This window comes from Magnolia sinica, chromosome 17 (genome assembly GCF_029962835.1).
Source record: "Magnolia sinica isolate HGM2019 chromosome 17, MsV1, whole genome shotgun sequence".
In the NCBI taxonomy this organism is placed as follows: Eukaryota; Viridiplantae; Streptophyta; class Magnoliopsida; order Magnoliales; family Magnoliaceae; genus Magnolia; species Magnolia sinica.
Window position 1 is genome coordinate 21641531 of NC_080589.1, and position 12560 is coordinate 21654090.

General features: G+C 37.2%; 1 protein-coding gene across 22 annotated transcripts in view; it reads left to right on the forward strand.

The window, feature by feature from the left end:
- LOC131231011 (nodulin homeobox) overlaps positions 1-12560 on the forward strand; it is an 81741-nt gene that overhangs the window by 36600 nt on the left and 32581 nt on the right. For 21 of the 22 annotated variants that reach the window (XM_058227079.1, XM_058227083.1, XM_058227085.1 and 18 more), the window contains 7 exons: positions 8176-8400; positions 8878-9009; positions 9155-9250; positions 9346-9507; positions 9596-9911; positions 10019-10144; positions 10224-10293. In XM_058227079.1, the coding sequence (XP_058083062.1) occupies positions 8176-8400; positions 8878-9009; positions 9155-9250; positions 9346-9507; positions 9596-9911; positions 10019-10144; positions 10224-10293 (1127 nt within the window). The remainder of the gene's footprint in view (positions 1-8175; positions 8401-8877; positions 9010-9154; positions 9251-9345; positions 9508-9595; positions 9912-10018; positions 10145-10223; positions 10294-12560) is intronic. The other variant, XM_058227074.1, reaches the window with a different exon arrangement.

Sequence of the window (12560 nt, forward strand, 5' to 3'; positions counted from 1 at the left end):
TGAGTTCCCATAAGTGGCCTAGAACTCGAGATAATGGATTCTAGAAAGGAATTGGAGTCACATCGTTGTAATGAGGAAAAGGCTTACAAATGGAGCCTGAGTTACACGGTTCTATGTCTTACCAAACAACGAAACTTTAGAGTTCCACGCAACTAAGTTGTAGGCACTAGAGTCATGTGCATTCAAACGACCCATTTTTTCACCACTCTCCAGGAGCTCATCCAATAATTATTCATAACATTCCATTTTTAATTACTTACTGTGTTCATTATTTGTATATAGCATATACACTTGGCTTTGAGGAATGATCATATACATATTGAGCTGTATGGGTAAGATACATTTAGTTGAGCTCATGGTGTGCCGTAAAGGCTGTTACGTAAAGGTAACAGTGGCAACCGTTACACGTTTCCGGGTCGTAACGGCCATAACAGCCATTATGGAAAGAAATGACCCGTAATTACCGTTAATGACATTTTATGTCCCCTATAAAGTCCATAACAACCCCGTAATTGTTTGTTATGGGGAATATATAGGTTTTCCATACTTTTTAATCAACATTACGGGGTAGATATAGGTTTTTGGGATTTTTTTTTTCAATAAAAAAAAGAGACCCCGTAATAGCCGTTACGACCCGTATCGTAAAGGTAACGGTAGTGGTTGTTACGGCATCGTTACTTGAGCTAGACATGTCGATTTAGAGTGAATGGGAATTTGTAGGAGGTGAAATGAACAAAATAGAGGAAAAACCATACTGCACAAATCAAAGAGGTTGGCTTTGAGAGTTCTTTTTTTCCCCTCGTTTGTAAGAGGTCTCTTATCTAAAAAGAAACTACTTTTTCTTTATTTTACAATTCAAAAACCATACCGCATCTACCAAAAAACATGTATATGTAAAAAACCCTAAACTAGACTTAATCTCGAGAACTGATCTCTATTATATCTCTAGAAAACAAAGAAATGCCGTCGCATACAGTGGTGGCAATATAGCCGGTATTGGAGCATGTTACCATAGCGCGAGAGCATAGTTTAGTGCGTACTGTAGCGCATCCCTATTTACAGAAAGGTTATTGAAAAATAAAGATGAATACCCGAAGATTGCTCTTTTGTGGAGTTGAACATGTGTAACAACTTGGGGCTCACTAGATGTGTCATAGGACAACTATTTTGGTCTTTGAGGCCCATAAATTGATGGAAGAAGGAAAGTGAATGTCGAGGAAAAGTAACTGTTATGTGGAATGAGATGGCTGAGTGCATTAGGAAAGTGGCAAAAGATGTTTAGGAGTATCTATAGGGAAAAACCAATCATATAAGAAAACTTGGCGGTGGAATGACAATGTACAAAAAACTAATAAAGAGAAACATTCATGTTTTTAAAGCTTGATAAGGGATTAGAAACAATGAAAATCTTGAACAATATAGAAATGCCAAAAAGATTGCTAAGAAAATAGTGAGGCTAAGATTAAGGCTTATGATGATCTTTACACTTAAGTGAGGACAAAGAAGGTGAGAAAGATGTTTTCAAACTTGTAAAAATGTGAGAGAGGAAGAGTAGGGACCTGATCATGTTATATGCATTAAGAGTGATGATTAGAGGGTATTAGTCAAAGAAAATGAGATCAATGAAAGGTGAAGAAACTATTTTTAGAACTTGTTAGATGAAAATCACTTTGAGTGCATCAAGATAGATGGAACTATAAACTCAAATGACCTTGGAGTCCATAGCTACTTTCGTAGGATTAGGATATCTAAAGTGAAAGAAGCTTTGAGAAAGATTAAATGAGAAATGCCCTTTGACTGGTTGGTATACCAATAGAGATTTGAATGCGTGTGGGAGATACTGGCTTATTTTGGTTAACAATGTTGTTGAACAAGATTTTAAGATTGAAGAAAATGGTAGATGAATGAAGGAAAAGTATCGTGGTACCTATTTATAAGAAAGCAGACATACAAAAGTTGCACTAACTATCGTGGGATTAAACTTAGGTGTTATACTATGAGACTTTGGGAAAGAGTGATTGAGTAAAGACTATATGAGAGGAACATATCAGAAATTAGTTTTGTTTCATGCCAGTGAGGTCTGCTATTGAAGATATTTTGATACTAGACATTTGATGGAGAAACATAAGGAGAGGAGAAAGGATCTCTGCATGGTCTTTATTGCTTAGAGAAGGCTTAAGCTATTCTTAGAGAGTTAATCTGGTGGGTGTTGGGAGAAAAAAGTTTCGAGAGGATATATTGACATGATTAAGTATATGTATGAGGGAATGGTAACAAATGTGAGGACCAGTAGTGGAGAGACATGTGAGTTCTCAATTACTATAGGCTTCTACCAAGCATTGACATTGAGTTTGTACCTTTTTGCACTTGTTATGGATGAGTTAACGAGGCATTTTTAGGAAGATATCCCATTGTGTATGTTGTTTGCAGGTGATAGTTTTTATTGACCAGATGAGGGAGGGCGTAAACATATTGCTAGATTTGTGGGGGTGCTTTAGAATCTAAAGGATTTAAAATTAGTTAGACTAAAACAAAGTATGTGCAGTGGCACTTTCTTTTTTTTGAAAGATATGTAGTGCACTTTTAGTAACCATAGGAGTGGAAATGAGGGATTGGTTAAGATTGTTGACCAATGTTGTCAATCCGCATATGTGATCATATGCAACCAGCATATGTGATCACACACACACACACACACACACACACACACACAGAGACACACATAGTAAAAAAGAGTAAAAAAGGAAAAAAATGAAAAAAAAATCTAAAAAATTAGGGAAAACTATGCCTAACTAGTTTGAGTGTTTTAGACTAATAGACCATCTATAAATTAAGTGATTGGATTGGGTTCTTTTAGGGCCTGTTTGATTTTCCAGCTCAAGTGTAATTACCATATAAATGGGTAATAATTATTTGCCTAGGTAATTACCACATCTTTCCCGATGCAGATGTGACAACCTACCTTTTTAACACTTAAATCAAGAAATTTACAACATCAATGTGGGGCCCATCGTGATGTATGTTACTTATCCATGCCAGCCAAATTTATAGCATGAGCAAAAAAATGACACAGATCCAAAGGTCAAGTGGACCACACCATAGGAAACAACGGGAATCGAACGCCTACCACTAAAAACTTCTTGGGGCCCTTAAAAGTTTCGGATCAAACTGATATTTGTGTTTTCCCTTTATCCACGCCTATGTGACCCTATGAATGGGTTAGATGATGAGAAAACGTCAATGTGGGCCCAGTGAAGAAAATAGCTTTCAATGGTGGACGAATTAAGGCCACTATTTCCTTTCGTGTGGGCCATTCAAGTGTTGGATCTGCCTCATTTTTTGCTTAATGCTCCAAAATGTTCTGATAAAATAGATGGACGGTATGGATATATCATATGCATTATAGTGGGGTCCACATATTTAAGTCAACACTTTTGTTTCGATTTTCAAGGTGGAATTACTCTCATATTTTCAAACACCGTGAAAAAGTAATAATTACTTGTTTACCATGATTTACATGTATCATGGAAAATCAAACAGGCCCTTACCTATTACTAGTTTGAGTGTTTTGGACTATTACACCATCCATTGTTATGCGATCGCATATGCGCATACTATTGATCAAATCGCATATGCTATGATGGCATATGCGATCCTGGCAAGTATGCCATGGCATACTTTTATATGCGATAAATATGCGATCGCATATGCGAGTATGCGATCGCATACTGCATATGCGATCACATATTTCCCAATAGCCAAGAGCGGAAGATTTTTATTTTTATTTTTTATTTTTTCAAATTGGAGAACTTTTGCCTATAATTAGGCACTCATATCCCCTCCATTTTCACTATTCTTTACTCCAAAGCTCTAAATCTCTCTCTTACACCTCTTTCTTTCTTACTCTAATCTGTCTACAATTATTTCAATTATGTTTATTTTTTGTATTTTATAAGTTTGTGCTTACTTTTTGTAAATTAAGTTGTAAGTTATAACTTGTAAATTGTTTCAAGTTATCCATTTATCATTAAAATTTCTTTGTTCAAAGTTTATAATAATTAGTTATCTTTTAATGTAGCTTGTTGATTGTTTTTTTTAAATTTATATAATATAATATATTAATTAAATATATCACTTAATGAAACACTCAAACTATAATGAAATAAGTAAAATAACCCAATCCAATTATGTGTACTAATTAGACGAATTTTTCCCTCTTTTTTTTTTTGGTTTTGAAAAAAAAATGCCATGGCATATGCGATTGTGCGATTGCATATGCGAACAACATATGCTGATCGCATGCAATCGCATATGCGATTTGACAACATTGACACCATCTATAAATTAAGTGATTGGATTGTGTTGTCTTACCTATTTCGTTTAGGTTGAGTGTTTTAGACGATTAGACCATGTATAAATTAAGTTATATATTTAATTACTTATATTATATTTTCATAAAACTTAATAAAACAATCAACAAGTTATAATAAAAGAGAAATAATTATTAAAAACTACGAACATAGAAATTTTATTGATAAATAACTTGATAATTAGAACAATTTACAAGTTACAAGTTAATTTACAAATACAACTTATAACTTAAAAAAAACAAGCACAACTTACAAAATATAAAACAATAAACGTACCAACATAGGCTACTATTTACATTGATCTAGATACCATTGTGGCATTTAATAACCACCATTGTTATTGGAGTCATCTCCTTCTTCGATATATAATTTCATCTTTTTTAATTTCTTCATCATCGGTTCTCACTACTACTTCATCTGCATCCAATGGTTGATCTTGAGCATCTTCCTCTTCTATCCCCTCAATTTCGTCCACTGCTTGGCCTTGACCGCTACTGCTTGCCCCTCTTCTCCGCCTTCGAGTGGAAGAAGAGGTTTCTCCAAGTGCAAGTGCTGATCTGAATGTGGCATCTTCGACTTGGGTCCATGTTAGATCCTTATCTGTAAAGACTGTGTCCTCTGTCTCTACAAGCCACTTGGTAGATAGGATCATAGAAACTATGCTTTTCTCGCCTAGCCTGGAGTTGTTCTTCCAACTTTTAGTTATATTGGAAAAAGGCCAAGTCATTGAGCTTCTTTTATTCAAGATGATTCCTTTTTTTTTTTTTTTGGTGTGTGTCTGTATTAAGAAGGTGTATTAGCGATGACTGTTACTTTTAACTCTCTAAGATTTAAGACTAAAATCAACCTTAAGGAGTGAATTGTCAAACTTACTGACTCAAATGTACTCTAGTTGCACTATTAGAAGAACATATAAGTCCAAGAATCTTCATGACCGGCTTCTTTAGTGTTAGATCTTTCCTGTTTGGGTCCACTCCATAGGCAACCCATCAGTCAGTTGCAAATAACAGTTTAAGTAGGTTAGGCTTTGTACATTGTAAGAAACAATTTCTAAGTTAGATGAACTCACTAAGACCTCCATACTTGATAATTTCATAGTCCTATGCCTGATGACTATTTCTCTTAAGAAAATACCCGCACTTTGTGTGGAAGTCCAGTAGAGCAGAAATCCTATCTCGTTCTTCTTTATCTGGAATCATTCTCTCCAATACATCAAGAAAGCCAACCATATGTGTTGCTTTTGCCTCTTTTTGATCAACGGAAGTGAAGAATACGGCCAGATTAAGGATGTAAGCAACTGAATACAATGGAGATGACATTTGGCTGCCCCATATCTTATCAATAATATCTAATATGAGCCCGTGATCACGCTCTTTATAGTTGAAATGACCCATGATTTTTTTACAGTTGGGACATGTGATCGCATATGCACATACTTTTAAAAAAAGCCCTAACCCATTTAATTCGTTTATGCAATTGCATTTGACAACATTGTTGTTGACCAATAAGTTTCTCAAAATGATCACTTTTGTGATCATGTATTGATAATTCATGAGTGTATCATTTCCTCTTTTTTGTATTAGCTTGGGTGTGTTGCCCTTGCTTGGGTTTTTTGAGTTGTATGGTTGGGCTTTCTTGTTGTATAGTTAACTTTTCTTTTTTGTTTTTCCTTTCTTTTCTTGTATAGTTGTTTCTTGTTTTCCTGTTTTGTTTAGTTTTCCTTGTTTTCTTTTTTGGGTCGCCCCTAACTCCCTTTAATAATATTCTCAATCTTCAAAAAATAAAAAAAAAACAAAAAAACTCAACAAGGTTTGGGCGAATGGTCTTCACCATAGGTTTGCTCCCTATAGGTGAGGGTTTGATTCCCCTCCTTGGCTTTACCCGATACACGTGGTTGTGGGTGATTGCGTGTATCCGCAGGGATTAGTCTCACTTCAAAAAGAGGTGGGGACATCCTGTGTCTTCAAAAAAAAAAAAAAAACACCCATAGAATTCAAGCTGGTGGAAGAAATGGAGATGTGCCTTTGGAGTTTTATGTGATCATCGTGTAATGCTCAAATTGAAAGGGATATTTTATAGATAGCTATAAAACCGACCATGCTTTATGGGATGGAATGTTGGGCAGTTAAGGAGCAAGATGTTCATAGGATGAGTGTAGCTGAAATGGAGATGTTGAGATGGATGGGTGGGGGGACAATGAAGGATAGAATTAGAAATGCATGCAATTGAGGAACTTAGGAGTACACTTGAATGGTTTGGTCAGGTGTAATCAGTGTTTTAAATGCCGACGATATCGACTGATTTATCCCACGATATATCTTATATCCCACCTGTGCAATACGAAACGCACAAGTTGTGGGATATATCCCCCATGTTCAATCCGGTGAGCATCTTTTTTTTTTTTTTTTTTTAAATAAATATATTTTCGATCCTTTTTTCTATAAATCATGTTAAATCAGTGTTAAATTGTTACAAATCTATGATTTTTCATGTTTTGCATGAAAAATCATGGATTGGGAGCTTCAATTTCGAGATTTGGAGGAGAAGGACCGAGTTGCAGAAAATTGAAAAACAATCAAAATCAAGTCTTCTTACAGTTATAAATTATACGAATAGACTTCTAATTTACTTGCATCAATTCAACTTAGACAACGCATAGATTAAGACCCCATACAAAGAAAACCTACCATGTGCACTTGTTTTTTGTAATGTTTTGATTTTTAAGTGTGTGTTGATATCTTTTTTTTTTTTAACAATCACTGAAATTTCATTGAAAAAATCAACCAATGTCCAATGTTTCCCCATGTTTCCAACAACAGTGATACGTTACGCGATACAACCGATATATCCCATGCGATAACTGATATGTATCCGTATCCCAAGGGTGCGATATGTAACGCGATACTGATATTTCGAACACTGGGTGTAATGAAGACCATGAAATGCGCTGGTTAGGAGCTGGTACAAGTTGAAGGCTGTAAAAGGGCATGGGGATGGCCCAAAAGGATGTGGGTGGAGGTAGTAAGAAAGGACTTGGTTACCTATGGTCTAACTGAAGTTATGGCCTTGATAGAGCGGAATTGGAAAAGGATTCATGTAGCTGACCCCAATTTAGTTGGGATAAGGCATAGATGATGATAATCTTCATCACATGTTGTTTCTCACGATCTTCTTGGCTTGCACTAGATATGGACTATCCAATCAAAAGTCTGGACCTTGTCATTGTATCCCACTCTTCATAGGCCACTACTAAAATCACTATTTGGATGATCCGAACCATAAAAAATTTGGTCATTTTTGTCATAACTGTCTTTTTTCCCAGACAAAGATCAGATGGTTAGCCTAATCCAAGTGAGGTCGCCATCATCTTTATCAATCCAAGATGGATCCACTGAAGGGATGATCCAAGTCGATGATTGGACCTATTCTCTTCTCTTTGAAGGATCTTGACCATCTAATTTGTATGCTATGTGGTTGAATGACTTTGATTGTCAGATCAGTGCGATTTTTAGATGGTGTCCTGCAAGGGTGGTCTAGAATGAATTAAGGGTTCAGATCAATGATTGGTCAGTCTACACACCCAATGCAACTAGTTGCTCTTGCACCTTAGGGATGAGGTATAACTGGCTGTATATGGTCATTCCTTGACTACTATCGGTTTCCATCCTAGACAGGTACTAATACTTGAATGTTTTGATATTATTTACTCACAGCTTGATTTTTGAGCCTCAAAATTCAAAATATAAGCGTCTCCAGCCACGATACTGTTCGGGTAGCAACCTGATTTTCAACCTCTCTATGCCAGGTTGATGTATTTATGGATGTAGCCTTTGATGCTGTCCGCGTAGGCATTCTTTTCTTCCAGATGAAGCTGTCAAGACTGAACAACGAAGTGTCGTACAAGAAATGCAGTCTTCTTTCTGCTGAAAGAACAACACTGAACCTTTGCCAACAATGTGAGGCTTCTTTGCAGTTTCTCCAGTCGTTATGCCAGCAAAAAGTGTTCCGAGAGCGCCTACTCAAGAATAAGGTGGCTTGTTTTATGGATCACTAGAAAATTACGAATGAGCTCTTTCATAATACTGAACAAATCAAGTAATTGGATGATAATACCTTGCAGGAGTTTTGCTAAGCTCACACACACCACTACATGTGGCCACCTGGCACATGTATGAGATGTCTGATTGATCGTGTGGGTGCTGCTGTGTTGATGACCTCGCTGAAAAATAGGTTGGTCCACTCTTCAGGTGGGCTACATGCATCCACTGAAACTGGGTCATCAGTAACTTCTTAATTGTCCATTTGTCGTACATGTGGCACACCAGATGAGTTGTCCGGGCTTATTTCTGGACCAGGTCATGTGCATGGCGGGGTCCACCTGAGGAATGGCTTGGATGTCCAATGCACATGCTGTCTAGAGGTGCTCATGGGGCCTGGAAAATCTCTATGTTGTTGTGTTTTGTTCTTTACTTTAATAAACATTGTCTTGTCTCTTTACATTTTCCAGGAGCTATGTAGAAATGGGAGCATTCTCTCACTAGCTGCAGCTATCCTGAAGTTAAAAATTCCACTAAACTTTAAAGAGTCCACCACCATTACAGCAGCTGTATCTAGGTGGAAGTCAAAAGTCCTCTCTATTGTAAGTCCAATGCTGTTCGATTGGCTACTGTAGATATTCTTTTGAGCCTTTAGCTGCACTTAAGAATCAACAGTACTTCCCATTTGGCGACATTTATTTTAACTACTTCTTTGGTTTAGCAAGCTACGCCTTCCCCTTTATGCAGTTGCTCCAGCTCTGTGAGACGGAAAGCATTTCTTACCTGGATGAGGTTGCCAGCTCTCCAAGAAGCATGCATTTGGCAAAGTCTGTTGCTTTAGAGGTTAGTTTCAGAGGGATGCAATAGGAAAAGCTTCCATTTACATTGGCTGGTTTTTACTGTATGGTGCTTGTGGTTAATTGAAATTTCATGTGTAGGTTCTTGAGTTACTGAAGGCTGCTTTCAGCAGAGAATCCAAACAGCGTAGTAACCGCCTTGACAAAAATAACCCGAAGGGTCTTGTAATTCTCAATTCAATGCGTTTAGCTGATATATTTTCTGATGATTCCAACTTCCGATCTTTCATTATGGCTAACATTGTAAGACTTTCATTCACAGTTGGAGTTTATGTATCAGACACAATTGTGTCTCATCTGTTAATCCTTTTTTTCCCCCTTCTTCTTACAGACCCAAGTTTTGGCTGACATTTTAGCTTTGCCTTACGAAGAGTTTTTATCTAATTGGTGTTCTACCGATCTCCCGGTAATGGAAGAGGATGCAACCCTTGAGTACGACCCATTTACAGCAGCTGGCGCAGTATTAGTTTCGCTTACTGGAGGATTTGGGATTGCTCCACCAGCATCCAATCCTCTGAATGAAACCAATGTTGCATGCCCTTTTGTTCTCAATAGCACGGCACCAGTTTCTCATGCACAACAGAGAACATCATTCCTGGTCAAAATAATTGCAAATTTACACTGTTTTGTTCCTAATATATGTGAAGGTAGTCGCCTTTGCTCATATACCTGTAAAATTCCTTTCTAAAGTGCCATAAGTTTTGCCAGATTAAGATAGTGAATTTTCTCAGTTAAACTGTATTTTAATTCACAGAGCAAGAAAAAGATCAATTTTTCAACAAGTTTCTCGAGTGCTTGGAAGTGGAGCCACCTAAATCATCATCTAGATTTGTCTTTAGTTCAGATGCGCAGAAAGCTTCCACAATTTGCAAAAATCTACGTAACTTTCTCTTCCTGATGTTTTTCATGGTGATTAAATTGTATTTGCATCCTCTGAAATGATAAACATAGTTGTGCAGGTTCCTTGTTGGATCATGCAGTATCTTTAATTCCTAATTTCTTGAATGAGGAGGATGTGCAGCTTTTAAGGTGATCTAAATCTATAACTGCAAACCCTCTTTTTATTTAACAGCAGAGGATCATGCTTATAAATATTACAACCTTTGTAAATAAGTCCGTTGTAAAACGTGAAAATTGACCCTCATTTGAAGGTTGATTCCAATACTTTCAAGTGCATGAAGATAATAACTTGAACTACTAACCGGATCTTGTTGAGCATTCTCTACTTGTTTACCTTTGCCGCATGCCTAAAGATAACAATGGCAAATATACGATTTTCTGTCAAAGTGAAGCAAGGTTCTCATTAATTAGTAAAAATCCTGATGTGTTGTTATTTGCATGAATGTATGTATATATCCAAAATAACAAAATCATCCCACGAAGAAAAGAAGTAGGTATTACCCCTAGAACTAAGGCAAACTTTATGTTCGATATATTTCATTCATGTATTGATACATGTATGATATGAACATTGGGCTTTTCCCCCTCAGTAGCAGAGATTTGCTACCTGAGAATGCTGCTCCCCTCTAGAACCTCGAGCATCTCCTTTTCTTCTTCTTCTCGTTGTCCATCTCCAAAATATCCTTTGACTCATTAATAGCAGCTGCTGATGTCATGATTCCATCAAAGCGATCCCCTATCTCTCTTTCTTTTCTCGACTGTCATGGAATGCATAAGCATATTGATCCAATGCATGGATATGGTTCTATTAAAATGTTTCATGCTTGGTTCGTTGGGGTGGCCGTCTGCCATCTACAGTTTGTGGATGACACTATCATTCCATCACAAGTGTGCATTGTCAAAAGCATTTTGCCACTGTTTCGAACAAGGTGTTCCAAAACGGTAGCGGTGGCCGTACGGCCACCACCGTTACCATTACGATACGGGCTGTAACGGCCGTTACGACCCTCGTATCGGCTGTTACGGCTGTTTTTTTTTTAAAAAAATTTATTTTAAATTTTTTTTAAATTAAAAAAACTGATACTGGACCGTTACGGCCGTTTCGACCCTATAACGCGTAACGGTTATGACCATTAATGGCCGTTACGTAACCGATTTTGAATAACTTGGTTTCGAACTGATCTTGGTGTCTCAGGACTTCATGTGAATTTTAGAAAAGTTCTATTATTGGAGTGGTGGCAGTGACGGACTAGCAAGCTTTTCTAGTTTATAAAAGCCAGCGACTTGTCTAGTAAGATATCTTGGTATCCCATTTGCTGCCAATCTAAGAGGCTTGTCTATGTGGGACTTGGTGAACAAGAATTTCAAGAAGAGATTAGTAGCTTGGAAATACCATGACCTTTCTCTTGGTGTTCATATGCATTAGGTTAGTGCTTGCAAATTTCCTTGCATATTATTTTCCTTGCCAATTTGAGAGGCTTGTCTATGTGGGACTTGGTGATCAAGAATATCAAGAAGAGATTAGCAGCTTGGAAATACCATGACCTTTCTCTTGGTGGTCATATGCATTAGGTTAGTGCTTGCAAAATTCCTTGAATAGTATTTTCTTCAAGATTCGCGCCAAGGTGGAAGAAACTCAAAAAGTTAGATGGTATTTCTTCTTCTCCTTTTTTCCTTCTTTTTGTGTGCGTGTGTTTTTTTTTTTTTTTTTTTTGGGGGGGAAACGCTATTAGGTGCATTTGTATAATTGGAGGGGAATTGGCTTTTCTTTCTAAATGATGATGTTGGTTTCAAAGAGAACAAGGGCCATTACAGAGAAGTACCGTGCGTGAGCATCCATCACCGTGGGTTGCTCCCTACAGGTGTGGGTTCGACTCCTCTCAGCATTAGCATTACCCGATACATGTGGTTGTGGGTGATTGTGTGTATATGTCGGGAATAGTCTCACCTCAAAGGGGCCTATGGAGATTGACATTTGGCAGGAATGGGGAATGATATCCTCTTAGGTAGGTGATTATCGTCCTGCCCAAAGATTCTCTAGAGTCCATTCTTTCTTCTAGAGGATATCATCGACAAAAAAACCTCATTTAAGGAGCCTATGGAGATTGCCGTTTGGAAGGAATCTTGAACTATGAGGTTGACATGTTGATTGGGCTTCTTGTGGGGGAGGGGGTGCTTGATGGTGTTTTCTCCCTATCAACTTAGTTAAGCGGGTTTGGGTTACAAGGTAAAGATAACTACTTTTTATTCTTGCATCATGTGGGTTTTCTTTTATTGTTATTCTCTTCGTAACTAGCTAGAGGTAGTTTGGTTATTTCATATTTTTTTGATGAATAAAATTTTATTAAAGCAAAAATGAAAATGGAAATGACATACAATCCAACAAGGTAATGGAT